The following is a 15,230-nucleotide window of genomic DNA, read 5'->3' on the forward strand; positions in this document are numbered from 1 at the left end:
GCGACGAGCGAGATCAGGAAGACGGATGCCAAGGTACGCGTGAAGATATGCACCCACACCCACAAGGGATGCACCACGTGCAAACACCTGCATGCACGGGACACATAAATCCCCATGAGTGGATCCACGAGGACGCTCTGATGCCATGTTAAGGAATATAAAAGGATTGGTCGAATTGTTTTGTATTGCTTGAGCCTTATGAGCATATATATACTATATAGGAGTACAATGACCAACTTGGAGCACAAGACAAGGTAGGGTAAGATCCTATGCTATCCTATCTTTCCTAATAATCATACTACTCAACAATACTCATTTAAAAAAAAAATCTGAGGACCATGTTTATCTTGGTACTCATACTAAAATGGTTGTATGTATCCCTAGTTGGTGCAGAGGCCGGGAAGTGAAAATCTCTCCCATTTTGAAAGGGTCATAAATAAATTCAGGAGGAGAACCCTCCCCCTCGCGTACCCCCTCGCGTCGCCTCCCCTGGGCGACGCCTGGGCCCCAAAAAACCAGTGCCGCCAGCCTTCCCTCGACCATTCTCCTGCCGCCGCTGCCGCCAGCGAGGTCCGCGGTGGCGGCGGGCCCGGTGCCCAAGGCGCTAGGGCGGGCGGATCTGCAGCGGGATCCCCTAGAGGCGGCAGGGGCGCCTCTTGTGGTGCGCCCATGGGCAGCAGGCAGGGCGGCGCCCCTAGCCTGTGCGGTGGTGGCCAACGGTCCATGGCCGGCGATGGGCTTCCCTGCATGCATGAGTGGTGGTGAAGCACTCCATGGATGATGTGGTGGATGGCTCTTCCTGGAGATGGGTCGCGGCGGCCGCGGATCTGGCGTCCCGTCCAGATCCGCCGCAGCGTGATCTTGGCCGGCCTGCGGCATGTGGAGGGACCGGTGAGGGGATGGAGGATCTCTTCCGGAGTACCTGGGGCGGCATACGTCGTCATGTTGAGGCTCCGCGCGGTTCCAGCCAGCCATGAGATCGGGACGACGTGGCTTCCGGTGAAATCGCGCCTGACTGCAGCCTTGGCGGACGATGGTGACGTCTCTGAAGTTGTTCCCTTCTCGAGGCATCATCGTTGCACACATCAACTCGATCGGGATGTTCCGGGGGAAACCCTAGAGCTGGGTCTACTGGATCAGACGATGATGAAGCCTTCGGTGTCGTTCTCCCTCCTGGGGGCATCGTTTTGGATCAAGTTCTGGCTGGAGGGGACAAGAGGAGGAGCGGTGTTACATCTACGGCAAGGTCGAAGGCGGATCTTGGCGGCATGGCGCTGCGGAGTTTCGGCAACGGGCACGTGTGGATGGATACGTGCAGGATGGTGGCGTTGTCTGGCGCCGTGGTGGCGTCGACGGCTGGCCTGGCAAGGTCGATGCGTCAGTACCTGCTCTACAGATGGATCGGTGAAAGACGGCGGCGGCAGGCTCTGAGAGTGTGCCGGACCGGTGTGTGCCCCAGACCCAACAATGCAGCTTGGTTGGGGCCTCCGGCTTTAGATGTTAGGCTTTGGTGTGATGTTTGTTTGGTATTCGGCTCAGACAATCGGCACCCCTTCATCGAGTGGATAGGAGTAGCGACAGATGTTGCCAAGATGGTGGCTTTGGACTACCTGATGTATTACCTTGTAAGGTCTTTGTGAATAATTAATAAAATGGCTGCATGCATCGCCCAGATGCAAAAGCCAGGGGTCATCCTCCTTTTCTAAAAGAAAGATATGAGAAGAGGAATAAACTTACAAGCTTAGGATTTCACAATGACACATCAACCGCCCTGTGTATATACAGATGGAAGAATAGTACTCCCTCCATTTTTATATACAAGGCCACAAACTCAAATTACAGGTATCAAGATAAAATTTAATGCATACTTGACAAGCTAACTTTTCTTTTCGTTTACTGGAATCATTAATACGCAACATGCATGCAAGGAAACTGAGTGGAGGAAGTAGCTAGTGTCATTACGACTGTATGCATGCAAGTATTAAACATGTTGCTAGTACGAGGAAATATAATTAATTCTTTCCTCGATTACTGTTGGTGGCCTTGTATTGATGTAAAACGTATATCCCATAGTGGCCTTGTATAAGTAAATGGAGGGAGTACAAAATGACTTCCAAGTTTTTTTTTTTTTTGCAGAAAAATGACTACTAAGTTAAAAAATACGAATCTGGGGGATCTGCCTAACAAAGTACTGGCCGAACAGAAAATTAATCCCAAGTATTTATATGCACAATAGGCCACTGAATACAGTCAAAAGCGAGGGATCATGTTGCACATCCAATTGAAACTATTCCCTATATACCTCAGCTTGTTCGATTGAGCCGATACCGGGTCCTTGTCTTTTCAGAAGATGTGCAACGAAGGCTACCCTTGCTTTTGGTTGATTTTCAGGAAACCAACAGGAGGAGGTGGTATTTTGCAAACAATTAGTTGATTTGCAATACCCTTTTTATTGAACTTGGAGGGATTACTTTCGTTCCAGCATTCGCTAAAGGATAGGAATAGTCATATCAGTCGGGACTTCTGTTGGATAGCGTACGTTCGCCATTTCTTCCTTTTTTCAAGGATTGATAATGTTCGTAACATGCCGTTGAGCCAAGTCAAGCGAAAGACTTATTCGAAGAAAGCTTTAAGAGAGTTTGTTGCCCCATGCCTTTCTGATGGTGAACCTCCTACTGCTTCTTCCAATTCTGAAACTGGGATTGGCCTGTTGACTTTGCCCTTCCTTTAGACAAAGAGCCCCCAGTTTCGCCAAAAGACCTCTGCATGTTGTCATTCAACTCCACACAAGCCTGTCGTTGGGCTACTTTCGTCTTCGGCAGATGCAAAGGAGAAGTGACGGTCGGTGAAATAGCCCTCCAACTCATAGCTCTTCTTGCTTAACATGAAAATTCTCCTTTCCGGTGAAAACGAGAAAGAAAGATGTCAACTACTAAATGTGCTGCTTTGTGAATTTGATACTAGGTAGTTCTCCCCCCTTGGCAAGCAAGTAGCCTTTGCGACTTATATCTCTGCTACAGGAGGGTATGAATCCCCGGATCTAGGCGAGGTGATGGCGGGGAACTCCAACAGGTTTTGGTTTCCTCCTCACTGATTGATGGAGCCCAAGACTGCTTGGCGACTTTCGGTGTGGGGTCAGCTTGAGCCGAGGTCGTCTCGTAACAGGAACAGGAAGAATAGCAAACAAGCACACAAGCAGGAATAGGAATATTGGCTGTCACTATCCTCTGGTTAGTAATCAACTACGGAGCTGGCAACTCACAAGCCAGCAAGTCAACCTCTGTCAGATCTTTGGCCCAGTTTATGGACGAAACTGACTCTACTTCCTCATTCAGGCAATCAGGCTGATATGAACTGCAAAAGTTTTCATCTTTAGCGTGGATATCGTAGGTATAAATGAAAGAATCTAGAATCAGGAAGTTGTTTTGTTCTCTCGATATGCAGAGGGGAGAGCATGCCTTGTCTTAGGCAGTATATCAGTCGTTAATGATCTTACCGGGACACATCCAATTGAAACTAGAATCCCAACCTCTTTGGAAGAAGCTCCAAGTAGAAAAAAATTCAGAGCGGGGAATCTTGCTACAAACTAATATATATATATATATATATATATATACCTACCTCTGCCTAGAAAAATTGGAGTTTCAGGCACCCTCATGGGAGACATTGGATGTTGTCAACCGGCCTTAAAATGCTCAATGAAAGATCTACTTCTTATCTTTTGCTTAACTATCTAATACTTCCTTCGATCCAAAATAAGTGTCGCAGTTTTGAACTAAGTTATTATGGATCGGAGGGAGTAACTTCTTATCTTAGTTCAGGCATAAAGAGGAAAAACACTATGTTCCTTTTTATGCCAATTCATCAAGCTCCTAACTGCACTGCTGGAAATTTGAATCCGCGTGATGTATTGCTATTTTCTATGTGGTTGTTTTCTTAGCCTCCTCATGTGAAAATCATGGTCCGCCACTGGGTGCTACCTTGTTGGTGGCCATGTATGAAGCGATGAAAAGTAGCAGTGGAAGCAAGTTGTCACTGTGATTGGTATTACAGAGCTACCTAGTTGGTCATTGCACAAACCTTTTCCGTATATGCTGCTTATATCGAGATTTGAGTTTAACCATGTAGTTCGAGAAATTAAATCAGTTCATAAATTATTTATTTTATTTTAATATCTATGCTATGATTATCGAAGGCTAAGCTAATGAAGGATATATAAACAGGAAGAAGATGGGAAGGAAGTGACCAAGGTCTTGCATCGGTATACTGCTGACAAACTATCTTCCTTTGGAGAGCTAGCACTGATGTGAGTCAGTTTTACTCAGTGTTTTATTATACTGTTTCAGTATGCTTATAAGCGAAGTTTCTGTAGAAAATACTTGGGTGAACACCTGTCACCCCTAGTGTTACCATTCAACACGCATACGTGTGCGAGGTGGTGAATAATGGTCAGCTCTCAGTGTCACATTGATTTTATCAGTAGTACATAATTAAGCTTTTCTTCTCTGCACCTAAATATGGAGCTTAGAGCCGTACTCAACCATTGGCCCTTGTAATCAGTCACTCGATCATTTCCAAGGACATACAACACTAAGTGCCAAAACTGAAAGCTAATGCATTACTCTCTTTTGTCAATAATAAAGGGCACTTTTATTGACTCAAAATGTAGCATCAAGTGAATACAAAGCATGATGAGCAACACCCAGCCTCTGCATAGCTAAAACGCACACGGTCAATACCAACAGTCTGACAAAATGAAAATTAAAAACCGACATATCGCAACAGAAGAGTCATAGGACCGACACTATTCCTATGTCGAATGAGGTGGTGGACTGATCCAGAGACTATGCTGCCACCCATGTTGGGTAAAAACTTCCATGGCCACCTGCTCCAACCGCATACACACCACCTTAAACAGCGGTTGGCACTCCGTTCGGTGTAGCGTAGACCATCTACGAAGCGAGTGCATACAGCGGAGAATAAGCTGTGAAGGTGAACAATTTTTGCCATTAAAGACCAAATCATTTGTACATAGCCACATAACAAGGCATACACTCCCATCCTTGTTAGCGTTTTGAATACTGTTTGGAATACTGTTCAATCAATGGCCACAAATATTGGCAACACTTGTTGACAGATACAAATTAAACGCTACTTGGATGACTAACCATGTAGAACGTGCAAACTTGCACTGAAAAAGGAGGTGTTTGATTGTCTAATCGTGAGTACAAAAACTACAGTTCTTACTTCCTTGCCAATTTATAACACCCTACATACCCACCGGACCGCATTGGATTTATGGGCTGCTTGTACATGGGCTTGGCCCAGCGGGTCAAGCCTTGGAGCAAGAACTATAAAGGACACAAGAGTGCAGCGAGGGGAGGTATCGAACAGGGGAGCACCTATTTGACGCATTCTGCGTCAAAAAGTCATCCTTTTGCACAGGATTCGCGCGACTGGGCCGACCCGTTAGGACTGAAGTCGCGCGAGCAAAAGTTTGTAAAAAGAAAACTGCACCCGAGCTGGAATTTGAACTATAGACCTCCCGGGTGTGAACGCATCTAGCTAGCCACCACACCGATCGAGCCTTCGTGGCAAATATTTGGCTCGAAGTCAAATGAACTAAAAACACCGGCGTAAATTGAGCATTACTTAAAAACTGCAAACACTTTTTTGAAATTACAGAACAAAATTTTGAATTTTAGATCAATTTGAAAATCCTGAAGATTTTTTCTGTACGTGAACAAAAAGTTGATAATGGAAACATTTCTTGTATAGCGTGGACATATTTTCAAATTTTAGAATAATTTTGGAAAATGCAAACATTTTCAAAATTGGTGAACATATTTTGAAAACAAGTACAACTTTTGAAATGCAGAACAAAATTTTGAACATGAGAACAATTTTAAAATCCTGAAGATTTTTTGTGTACGTGAACAAAAAAATTGAAAATGGAAACATTTTTTGTAAAACGCGAGCAAATTTTCAAATTCCAGAACATTTTTTAAAAGACAAACATTTTTAAATTGGTGAACATATTTTGAAAACAGGTAAAACTTTAGAAATGAAGAACAAAATTTTGAACCCGAGAACAATTTTAAAATCCCGAAGCTTTTTTGTATATGTGAACAAAATATTGAAAATGGAAACATTTTTCGCTAACTTCATTTTTTTTGTATAACACAAAAAAACAATTCCATAACACTTTTTGAAAATGCAAACATTTTATAAATTGGTGAGTAAATTTGAAAATTGGTACAGATTTTCAAATGCAGAACAAAATTTTGAATCTGATACAATTTGAAAATCCTGAAGATTTTTTGTATACACGATTTTCTTTGAAAATCAAAACATTTTTCTAAAATAAAAAGAAACATTTGTATAACACGAACAATTTTTAAACTTCAATTTTTTTTTAAATACTGAAAGAAAATTGGAAACAATTTTTTTCGAATATTTGGAACAATTTTGAAAATATACAATTAAAAGAAACAGATAATAGGAAACAGAAAAAAGAAAAAGAAAAAAAATCAGAAAAAGGAAAAGAAGCCAGTTGAGGAACCTTCTAGAAGGATCCCAGAACCGAGAAAACCGGCTAGGAATCTTCTAGAAGGTTCCCAAAACCGGAACTGCCAGCTATACGTGCATTTGTAGATGGGCCGGCCCAATCAATTGCGCACCTGTGCGTTTGGTCGACACGTTGACGCAGAGAGCGTCAGATAGGGAATTCCATCGAACAGAACAGAACAGAATTGCTTCTTCCTCGGCTCGCTCCTCCTCCCTCGTGGCCTGACGAGTCTCTCTCTCCCCATGTATACTCTCTTGCTCTTCTATCCTTGATCTATGCTCCTCCCATCCTCAGTTCTCTTCTCTGGATTATATTCCCTCAGTGAACCTAGGTTTGGTGAATTCGATTCATACACCGGGAACATTTGTATCAATCGATTTGAGTTGTTCGGTGTTGATTTGTTACGCCTTGATCCAGGGTCGTGACAGTTGGTATTCAGAGCTGTTCGATCCACCCATCGATTTTCTCAAAAAATCCCAGAAAATTTCCATCAAATTTCGTGTCCCTTTCCACCACTCACCACCTGTTCGACAAAATGTCAATACACCAGAAGGCAGCCAGCAACTGCGTTTTGCATATCACCATCACCAACTTGATCTACCAGGTAACAGAGGATGTACTAATCAGCTCTTTGATGCCTATGGGGTGCATGATCTGTGTGTCTCGTATAAATCCTTGCACATGGAGGTGTTTGTGGAGTTCCAATCATGGCCGGAGGCGAGCGGCTAAGGATGCACTGCATGGAGGATGCATCTATGATGGGTGTTCCTTTTTGGACATCCAGCATGCCCCATCGTCCATCAGCTTCATCACACTGCCCAACTCAAAGTCGTTCGTTGTTGATTTTGATTGTGTGGAGATGGCACCACCTACCTCGGTACAAGTTGCAGTACAAGGAGCATCGCCACCCATGCCAAGCTCCAATGCCGAGGTTGTCAAGCCTATGATGTTGTTGACTCCTGCAAAAAGTGAGGTGCAGTCAACACTCACTTCGCTTGCCCCTCTCATGATATCCATGGAGCCTTCCCTGGACAACCGCTTCAGCGGTGCACTGCCCTTGAGTTCAACATGCTGACAGCCACCACCTGTTCGACGCATTGTCCCGGCCAAGGCATCGACAATGCCGACGTGTTCCATAGCATGGGGGGTCTGTCTGCGGCCATAACTAGTCCTTTGGAGCCTGTGTCGATTCTACTGACAAGCAGATGCTCCACAAGTGCTTGACAGAATGCTTCGACGAAGACATCAGCAGGACAATGCCTATGTTCTCGCTGGTGCCGGTAGGTGATGATACAGAGGACGTCGACATGTACGTGCTGCTCGAAGAAGGGTTGCATCATGAGTGGCAACCATGGCCTCCACAATTGTAAGTGTGGATAAGCCACACTATACACATATGCAGGCCACAACCATGACCGTCGTTTGCATGCAGTCGACAGGAAAGTGTACATATGACATTGGCTTGCCTATCACGACAAACATCATACTTGGAGTTGTTATTTGGAACTCTTCCTCTGAGGAAATGTCTCTATACCGACAGTGGTCATTTCTTGTGCCGATGGTGGAGTCCGGCCAGCAGCAAGGAACAATGTCCGTCTCATGGTATTGATCTGGGTGTAATATCAGTCTGCAGCTCTATCCTAGGCATCCTAAGACTTGCTATCAAGCTGAAGGCTGGAAGGTGCACATGCAAAAGCTTAATTAAGTTTACTCACATGCCATCAGGTCCACTAGTGCTTACTCTGCTAGAACCATACATATGTGGAGTATTTAGTTGCAAACATTTTGCTGGAACCATCAAAGTCTATTACATGAACCTGCCGCTTGTCCTAAATGTTTGGGAGGATGCCAAGATTAGAGTTCTTTCAATTGAACTTTATGTGCAATGGGAGCCTGGTATTATGAAGATTCTTTATATGCATGCAATTGTGGGGCAGCGGCTACGGTCAGTTTTTTGGTCTCAAACTTTGTGCAAATATATTGACGGATAACTGCTCATTGGATGTTATAATTCTCTGTCAAGCTTATCATTTTCTGCATACCAAGGATGCGCGATATGTCTGAATCCTTGTTATTTCAGCCATTGTTGGAGTAATGCAAGCAGAGAAAGTTGCTAAAACACGACACAGTAAATACAGAGGAGAATTTGGCATCCTTGAGATTTGCTTGTACAGATTGGCCACAAGAAATTGGGATCCTGGTACTTTGAGGTTTGCTTGTACAGATTGGAATTGTTGTTGTCTGACACTAGAGCGCAGACTTTTGATTTATGCCTTAATGCAGCAACCAAGTCAGTTTCCGACTCAAACTACACAATCATGTCATGCTTTCTTTGCCTATTCCAGTCTGATAAAAGGTACTAAAGGATGTCAACTGGATTTGTTGCTGTTGAACAGTGGGAAACATGATTTAGGTCCTACTAGCAGTTTCAATGTTCAAGCTCTTCAGTCTGTATTCGTGATGGCAAAATGGGAGTAGTGTTGGCCAGAATACTGTGTATGTATCAAGAAATTCGAGAATCCAATACCTCAGCCAATGGGAATATGGCAGTATGAACAGTGCCCAGGATTAGCTATTATGTGGTGTCGAATGAGTCTGATGTTGAACTGTACAAGTTGGAGACCACAGATGAAAGTACATACAAGTGTTGTCCTTCGTCTAGGAACAAATGCAGATGGATTAACTGAAACTAGTTGTAGAATTTCAAGGTTGAAAAGATCCCTACATAATACTGAATCAGAGCTAGCTTTTGCCCGTGTCATTTGGCACTATCAGATTGATCAGTGGGTTTCATTCATTCAGGAGGGAATGGTTCCCATGAATCAACAAGAAGATGGCTCGCAGCATTGCTTCCACATCCAATCCAGGTTGTAAGTCCTGTATTCCTCAACCGTGCAACATGTGCACGCTTGATGGATTGCCATGAGAACCCGGAGGTGTTCATGGAAGTGGAATCCGAGCCATTGCTTGGGGGCAAGCAATGTTTTGCGGGGGCGGTACACCCTACATACCCACTGGACCGCATTGGATTTATGGGCTGCTTGTACATGGGCTTGGCCCAGCGGATCAAGCCTTGGAGCAAGAACTATAAAGGACACAGGAGTGCAGCGAGGGGCGGTATCGAACATAACAGAACAGAATTGCTTCTTCTTCCTCGGCTCGCCCCTCCCTCGTGGCCTGACGAGTCTCTCCCCATGTATCCTCTGTTGCTCTTCTATCCTTGATCTATGTTCCTCCCATCCTCAGTTCTCTTCTCTAGATTATATCCCCTCAGTGAACCTAGGTTTGGTGAATTCGATTCATACACCGGGAACACTTGTATCAATCGATTTGAGTTGTTCCGTGTTGATTTGTTACGCCTTGATCCAGGGTCGTGACACAATTGCGACGGGCGAGGTTGTCTTTGGTTAGTAGAACTCACTTCCGAAGATACCACATGAAGATTTTAAACTTTAGCAGAATCTTTGACTTCCAAATTTTCTTGTTATTATCCACTGGAACCTCTGAATGTGTGAGCGCACGATACATATATTCAACTATGAAGGACCCAGATGTAGTGAGATTCCAGCGAAACACATCTTGTCCTTGTGTCAGGTTATTCAAATCCAATCTGGATAGAAGATTTTGCCATGACAAAAGACGGGAGCCAATCAAATCCTGCCCAAAAGAAATATTTGGCAGGTATGAATTGAGAGCACATGCGCAATAGTATGTTTTTTATCACGAGCAATGCGGCACAAAGCTGGATATTGTTCTCGGAGGTTGGCTTGCCTAGCCATTTGTCCTCCCAGAAACGAATCTCCGACCAATCTTTTATCGAGAAGGATCCAAAGTGAAAAAGATGTTTCTTTGCCACTAGTAGTCCAGCCCAAAAGTGCGAGTCGCCAGGTTTCCAATAGGCCTAAGACACAGCTTTTTGGCCTAGATATTTATTGCGCAGCATGGTGTGCCATACACCATCCTCAGTAACTAGCATGAAAACCCATTTACTAAGTACGGCATCATTCTTGACCTGCAGGTCATTAATGTCAAGGCCACCTTGGTCTTTCGGCCTACAAACCACACTCCATTTGGCCAGTCTGTACATTTTCTACCATGCCAAGTGTTCTACCATGCGCTGAAGATTCAAAAGAAATCGCTATAAAGCATGTAGTCCATGTTATCTCCCTTTGAACAATGTTGAAATGCAAAATATTAACCTGTAAACTCTTAAGTGCACGGATACTAAAATGTTGAGCTATGCCTTTGCTTGCAAACTACACGCAAAGTATTTTTTTTATATCCGAAATGTACCATGCCATGGAGCGGTCCTATTTCCCACTGCTGGATGCCACATGTGTAAGGGAGCAAATGGGCCGGGTATGGGCAAGCCCATTTAGCACATCTTTTTAATTTTGTTTTTGTCAAAAAACTTTTTTCCCAAAAAGCAGATGTTTATTATAGAATTTAGCAACAAGGTAGTTTACAATTCATGTTTAGTTAAGAAGTAAATAAAATATTTTCATGACTAATTATAGCACAAGAAAAAAATGTTTGGTTAGCTATTAAAATTTGCTCTTTCGCATTTTTTCTCTCGAGAAAACACAACGCTTGTGTCTCGATGCGTTGATAGAAAGAATATATTTAATAGACTAATTAGGACAAATAACTAACCACTCAAGGCTCTTATAGAACGATGTGTGGATGGAACGGCGGACAATGGGCATCCCCTAGGGTGTCGCGTGCCGCCTTAGGCCGCATAGTCGAAAAAGAGGCCGGTCTTGTTGACACAAATGTCGAGGTAGAGGCGCATAGAGGGTTGACGGGCAATGCAAACCGATCTTAGAGCGGAAAACCAAAAAAGAAACGCCGATCAAACGACCGACGAGAGAGAAAACCCTTGATAAATGAATCAGGAGAAGGACTCTCTAAGGCAGCCGATCAGCACAATCGGCAGACGAACCTCCCAGGGGAGGCAGCGCAGAAGTTGTGGTGGAGCGATGTCAGGAACTTGCGGCGATACCATGCAAGAGGATTAGAGGGGTGATGGAATCGCTTGTTGTATTGCGGAGCCTCGAGGGCTAGTATATACTGTTAAGCTTCATGCACTAGCCAAGGCAACCAAAAGTCCGAATTGGTGGAAAGGGCTAGTGCTAGCCACATATACTATAACACCCCGTCACGTGTGATAGGGAAGACAAGTCAACACGTGCAACCGGAAGAGAGCGACGGCTCACGAAACTCATGTATGACTCAAGAGGACTACGTGGACACAAAGGGGGGCATCAACAATTTTTTAGATAAATTGCAAAAGCTAGGACTTGAACTCAAGACCTCAGCTCCGGTACCATGTTAAGCTTCATGCACTAGCCAACGCAACCAAAAGTCCGAACTGATGGAAAGGGCTAGACAGTCCACATATACTGTAACACCCCCTCTCACGTGTGACGGGGAAGTCAACACGTGAATAGACCCAGAGGTATGGCTCAAGAGGCCTATGCGTGGACATAGAGGGGGCAACAGCGGACAAACATGCAGACGTGCACAAGTGTTGGACGAAGGTGGCTGCGCTTTGGCCATGTCCAGAGCTCCAGATCGATCAGGTCTGCTGGATCGACAGCTTTCTTCACAACCCAGGCGTGACCCATCCGGAGAAGGCAACTAGCGGCCCGAACGGAGCGGTGACTTGGAGCAGAACGACAACGGCGACAACCTCGATCTGGACGGGGCGGCTGCAAGAGCCACGATTCGAACGTCGTCCGTGCGTTAACCAAGGGAAGCAGCACGCCAGCGTAAGAAGTGTCGGCGACGCGCAAGATTGGATCGGGAGGGCGAGTTCCGGCGCCCAAAAAAATAACCTAGCTCTGATACCATGTCAAGCTTCATGCACTAGCCAACGCAACCAAAAGTCCGAAATTATGAAAAGGGCTAATGCAGTGCACATATACTGTAACATATACAGAGTACAAAACTTGGAGGGTAAGAAGTCTCTCTTAGAGATAAGGTAGGATTGTATAGGAGAGATTAAAAACAATCTTAGCAAATCCTAACCTACCATAACCTATAAACAAAGACAACTGGATGAAGACACTGCAGATCGCTTACCTCTCACCACCATGAGGGGCATCCCTACCGCACCAAGGCGATCTTGTACCTGACCCACCACCAATTAGACACGATCTGACATGGTCGGCCCTAGCAGGTCCGAAAGGGCGTGCAAGACATAACAACATGCACACCAACCAGGGGTCATACTTCCAAGAACAACGCCCCCAGGAGGAAGCGACATCGAGGTCGCCATCGTCTGATCTAGGTTTTCACCCGAAGGACTAGAGCACAAGGAATGACCCACGAGGGTGCCGCCCTTGTGGTCAGCGACAAAGGTCGTGCAACCTTTTCAGCGCAACAACCAATGCTCACACACTTGTGCAACAAAGCAAAGACACAACAACAAAATCATATCGCCATCAACTATCGTGCTAGCCCAAAAACTTGTTTGACCCACCACACTGGTGATGGGTGGGGAGCCCGGAAACCTGGTTAGCCCACCACCCTGCGAACGCTGAACATATTTGGAATTTTTTTCCAACATACGATTAGAAAATGTAAATGTCTTTCAAACAAATATTCGCGTGTTTAAAAATTTCCTTTTTTAAAGAAGTTAGAAGGTTTACTTATGCCACACACAGATACAATTAACTTGCGTGTATTACCTTTATTCTAAAAATGTGTACTGTTTGAACAAACTATATCTCCTGCTGAAAAAACACATATTCCTTGAATATTTTTACAAATACAATGTCCAAAAGAAATTTTTAGATAAACATAAAACTACAAAAATAAGTGAACCTAAAAACTGAAAGAGGAATAATGAATAACTTTAGAGGTAAAGTTTTTTTTTCAAAAAGGGGGGTTTACCCCTGGCCTCTGCATCATCCCATGCACACAGCCGTACTTATTAAGGTTAGAGTGTCAAACATCCAGTACGACGTACATACAGTAACAAGCAAAAGGGCACAATGCTTGAAACAATCAGGCACTAACAAGATACAATGACTCAATCGCATATCCTATCATTTCGTCCGTTGCACCCAAAGTCCATCAACCCACTGTCCTCCACGCGAAGAAGGGTAGACCACGCGCAAAAGTTGGTGGCTCTGTAGATGACCTGCAAGAAGTTTTGGAAATTTGTATTTGTTCAAGATGAAGTCATTACAACAATTCCATAATGCCCATAGTAAATCGCGAACACCAACATGTATTTGTGCCTTAAGTGTAGAGGGAACCGAACATATTCGTCATGCTAGTTGGGGGTAGTAGATTAAAAGCTTTATTCACCATACCAATGTTGCAAATGGGCATGCTTGAAACAAATGCTAAATAGTTTCCTTCTGATAACAAAAGCAACATTTCTTGCATCCCTGCCAACGACGATTGCCAGGTTATCCTTGGTCAGAACTATACCGTTGTGCAAGAACCACATAAAAATCTTTAATGATTCACCCCTCCCCCTGCGTCGCCCCCGCGTGCGACCTGGGGGAAACCCTAGTGAAAGGATCGAGAAGAGGTGTCTAGAGGGGGGGGATGATTAGACCCTCAACAAGCAAAAGTAGCAGTTTTCAAGTTCTTCAAGTTGAGGTGAAGTTTTAGCACAAGTTTAAGCATTCACAATACATTTCAAGCAAGCATGGCAAGAGTATGAGCAGCAGAAAGTGTAAAGCATGCTAATTGCAAGAAAGTAAAGGGATGGGATTGGAGTGTGCAAACGCAATTAAGACACGGAGATTTTTGGCGTGGTTCTGATAGGTGGTGTTATCGTACATCCACGTTGATGGAGACTTCGACCCACGAAGGGTAACGGTTGCACGAGTCCACGAAGGGCTCCACCCACGAAGGGTCCACGAAGAAGCAACCTTGTCTATCCCACCATGGCCATCGCTCATGAAGGACTTGCCTCACTCGGGTAGATCTTCACGAAGTAGGCGATCTCCTTGCCCTTACAAACTTCTTGGTTCAACTCCACAATCTTGTCGGAGGCTCCCAAGTGACACCTAACCAATCTAGGAGACACCACTCTCCAAAAGATAATGAATGGTGTGATGATGATGAACTCCTTGCTCTTGTGCTTCAAATGATAGTGTCCCCAACACTCAACTCCTCTCTCACAGATTTGACTATGGTGGAAAGATGATTGAGTGGAAGGCAACTTGGGGAAGGCTAGAGATCAAGATTCTTGTGTTTGGATTGGAATGTCTTGGTCTCAACACATGAGTAGGTGGTTCTCTCTCAGAAAATAAGTAGTGAAAGTGTAGGCACGTTCCGATGGCTCTCTCTTGAATGGACAAGGGGTGAAGGGGTATATATAGCCTCCACACAAAATCCAAGCGTTACACACATTTGACCCAACTCGGTCAGACCGAATAGAAGAATTCGGTGAGACCGATTTAGTTCAAAATATGAACGTTAGGAATCTCGGTGGGACTGACATGATCAACTCGGCGGGACCGATTTGTTAGGGTTAGGGAAAAACCTTATCTCGGTGAGACCGATTGCATGAACTCGGTGAGACCGATTTCAGCAAAGAGCAAACAGAGAGTTGGTCAAGCAAACTCGGTGGGACTGATTGCACATTTCGGTGAGACCGAAATAATTACAACAGGTAACAGAGAGTTTGCAAGGCCAT

The 15,230-nt window shown here is 44.5% G+C and overlaps 1 protein-coding gene across 10 annotated transcripts in view; it reads left to right on the forward strand.

The window, feature by feature from the left end:
* Nucleotides 1-15,230, forward strand: part of LOC123144421 (protein phosphatase 2C and cyclic nucleotide-binding/kinase domain-containing protein) — a 40,506-nt gene that overhangs the window by 12,141 nt on the left and 13,135 nt on the right. For all 10 annotated transcript variants that reach the window (XR_006471437.1, XR_006471434.1, XR_006471435.1 and 7 more), the window contains one exon: nt 4,224-4,306. Coding sequence is in view for 6 of the 10 variants with exons in the window: in XM_044563553.1 (XP_044419488.1) it covers nt 4,224-4,306 (83 nt within the window). In the remaining 4 variants the exon portion in view is untranslated. The remainder of the gene's footprint in view (nt 1-4,223; nt 4,307-15,230) is intronic.

Source organism: Triticum aestivum, chromosome 6D (assembly GCF_018294505.1).
Source record: "Triticum aestivum cultivar Chinese Spring chromosome 6D, IWGSC CS RefSeq v2.1, whole genome shotgun sequence".
Classification (NCBI taxonomy): domain Eukaryota; kingdom Viridiplantae; phylum Streptophyta; class Magnoliopsida; order Poales; family Poaceae; genus Triticum; species Triticum aestivum.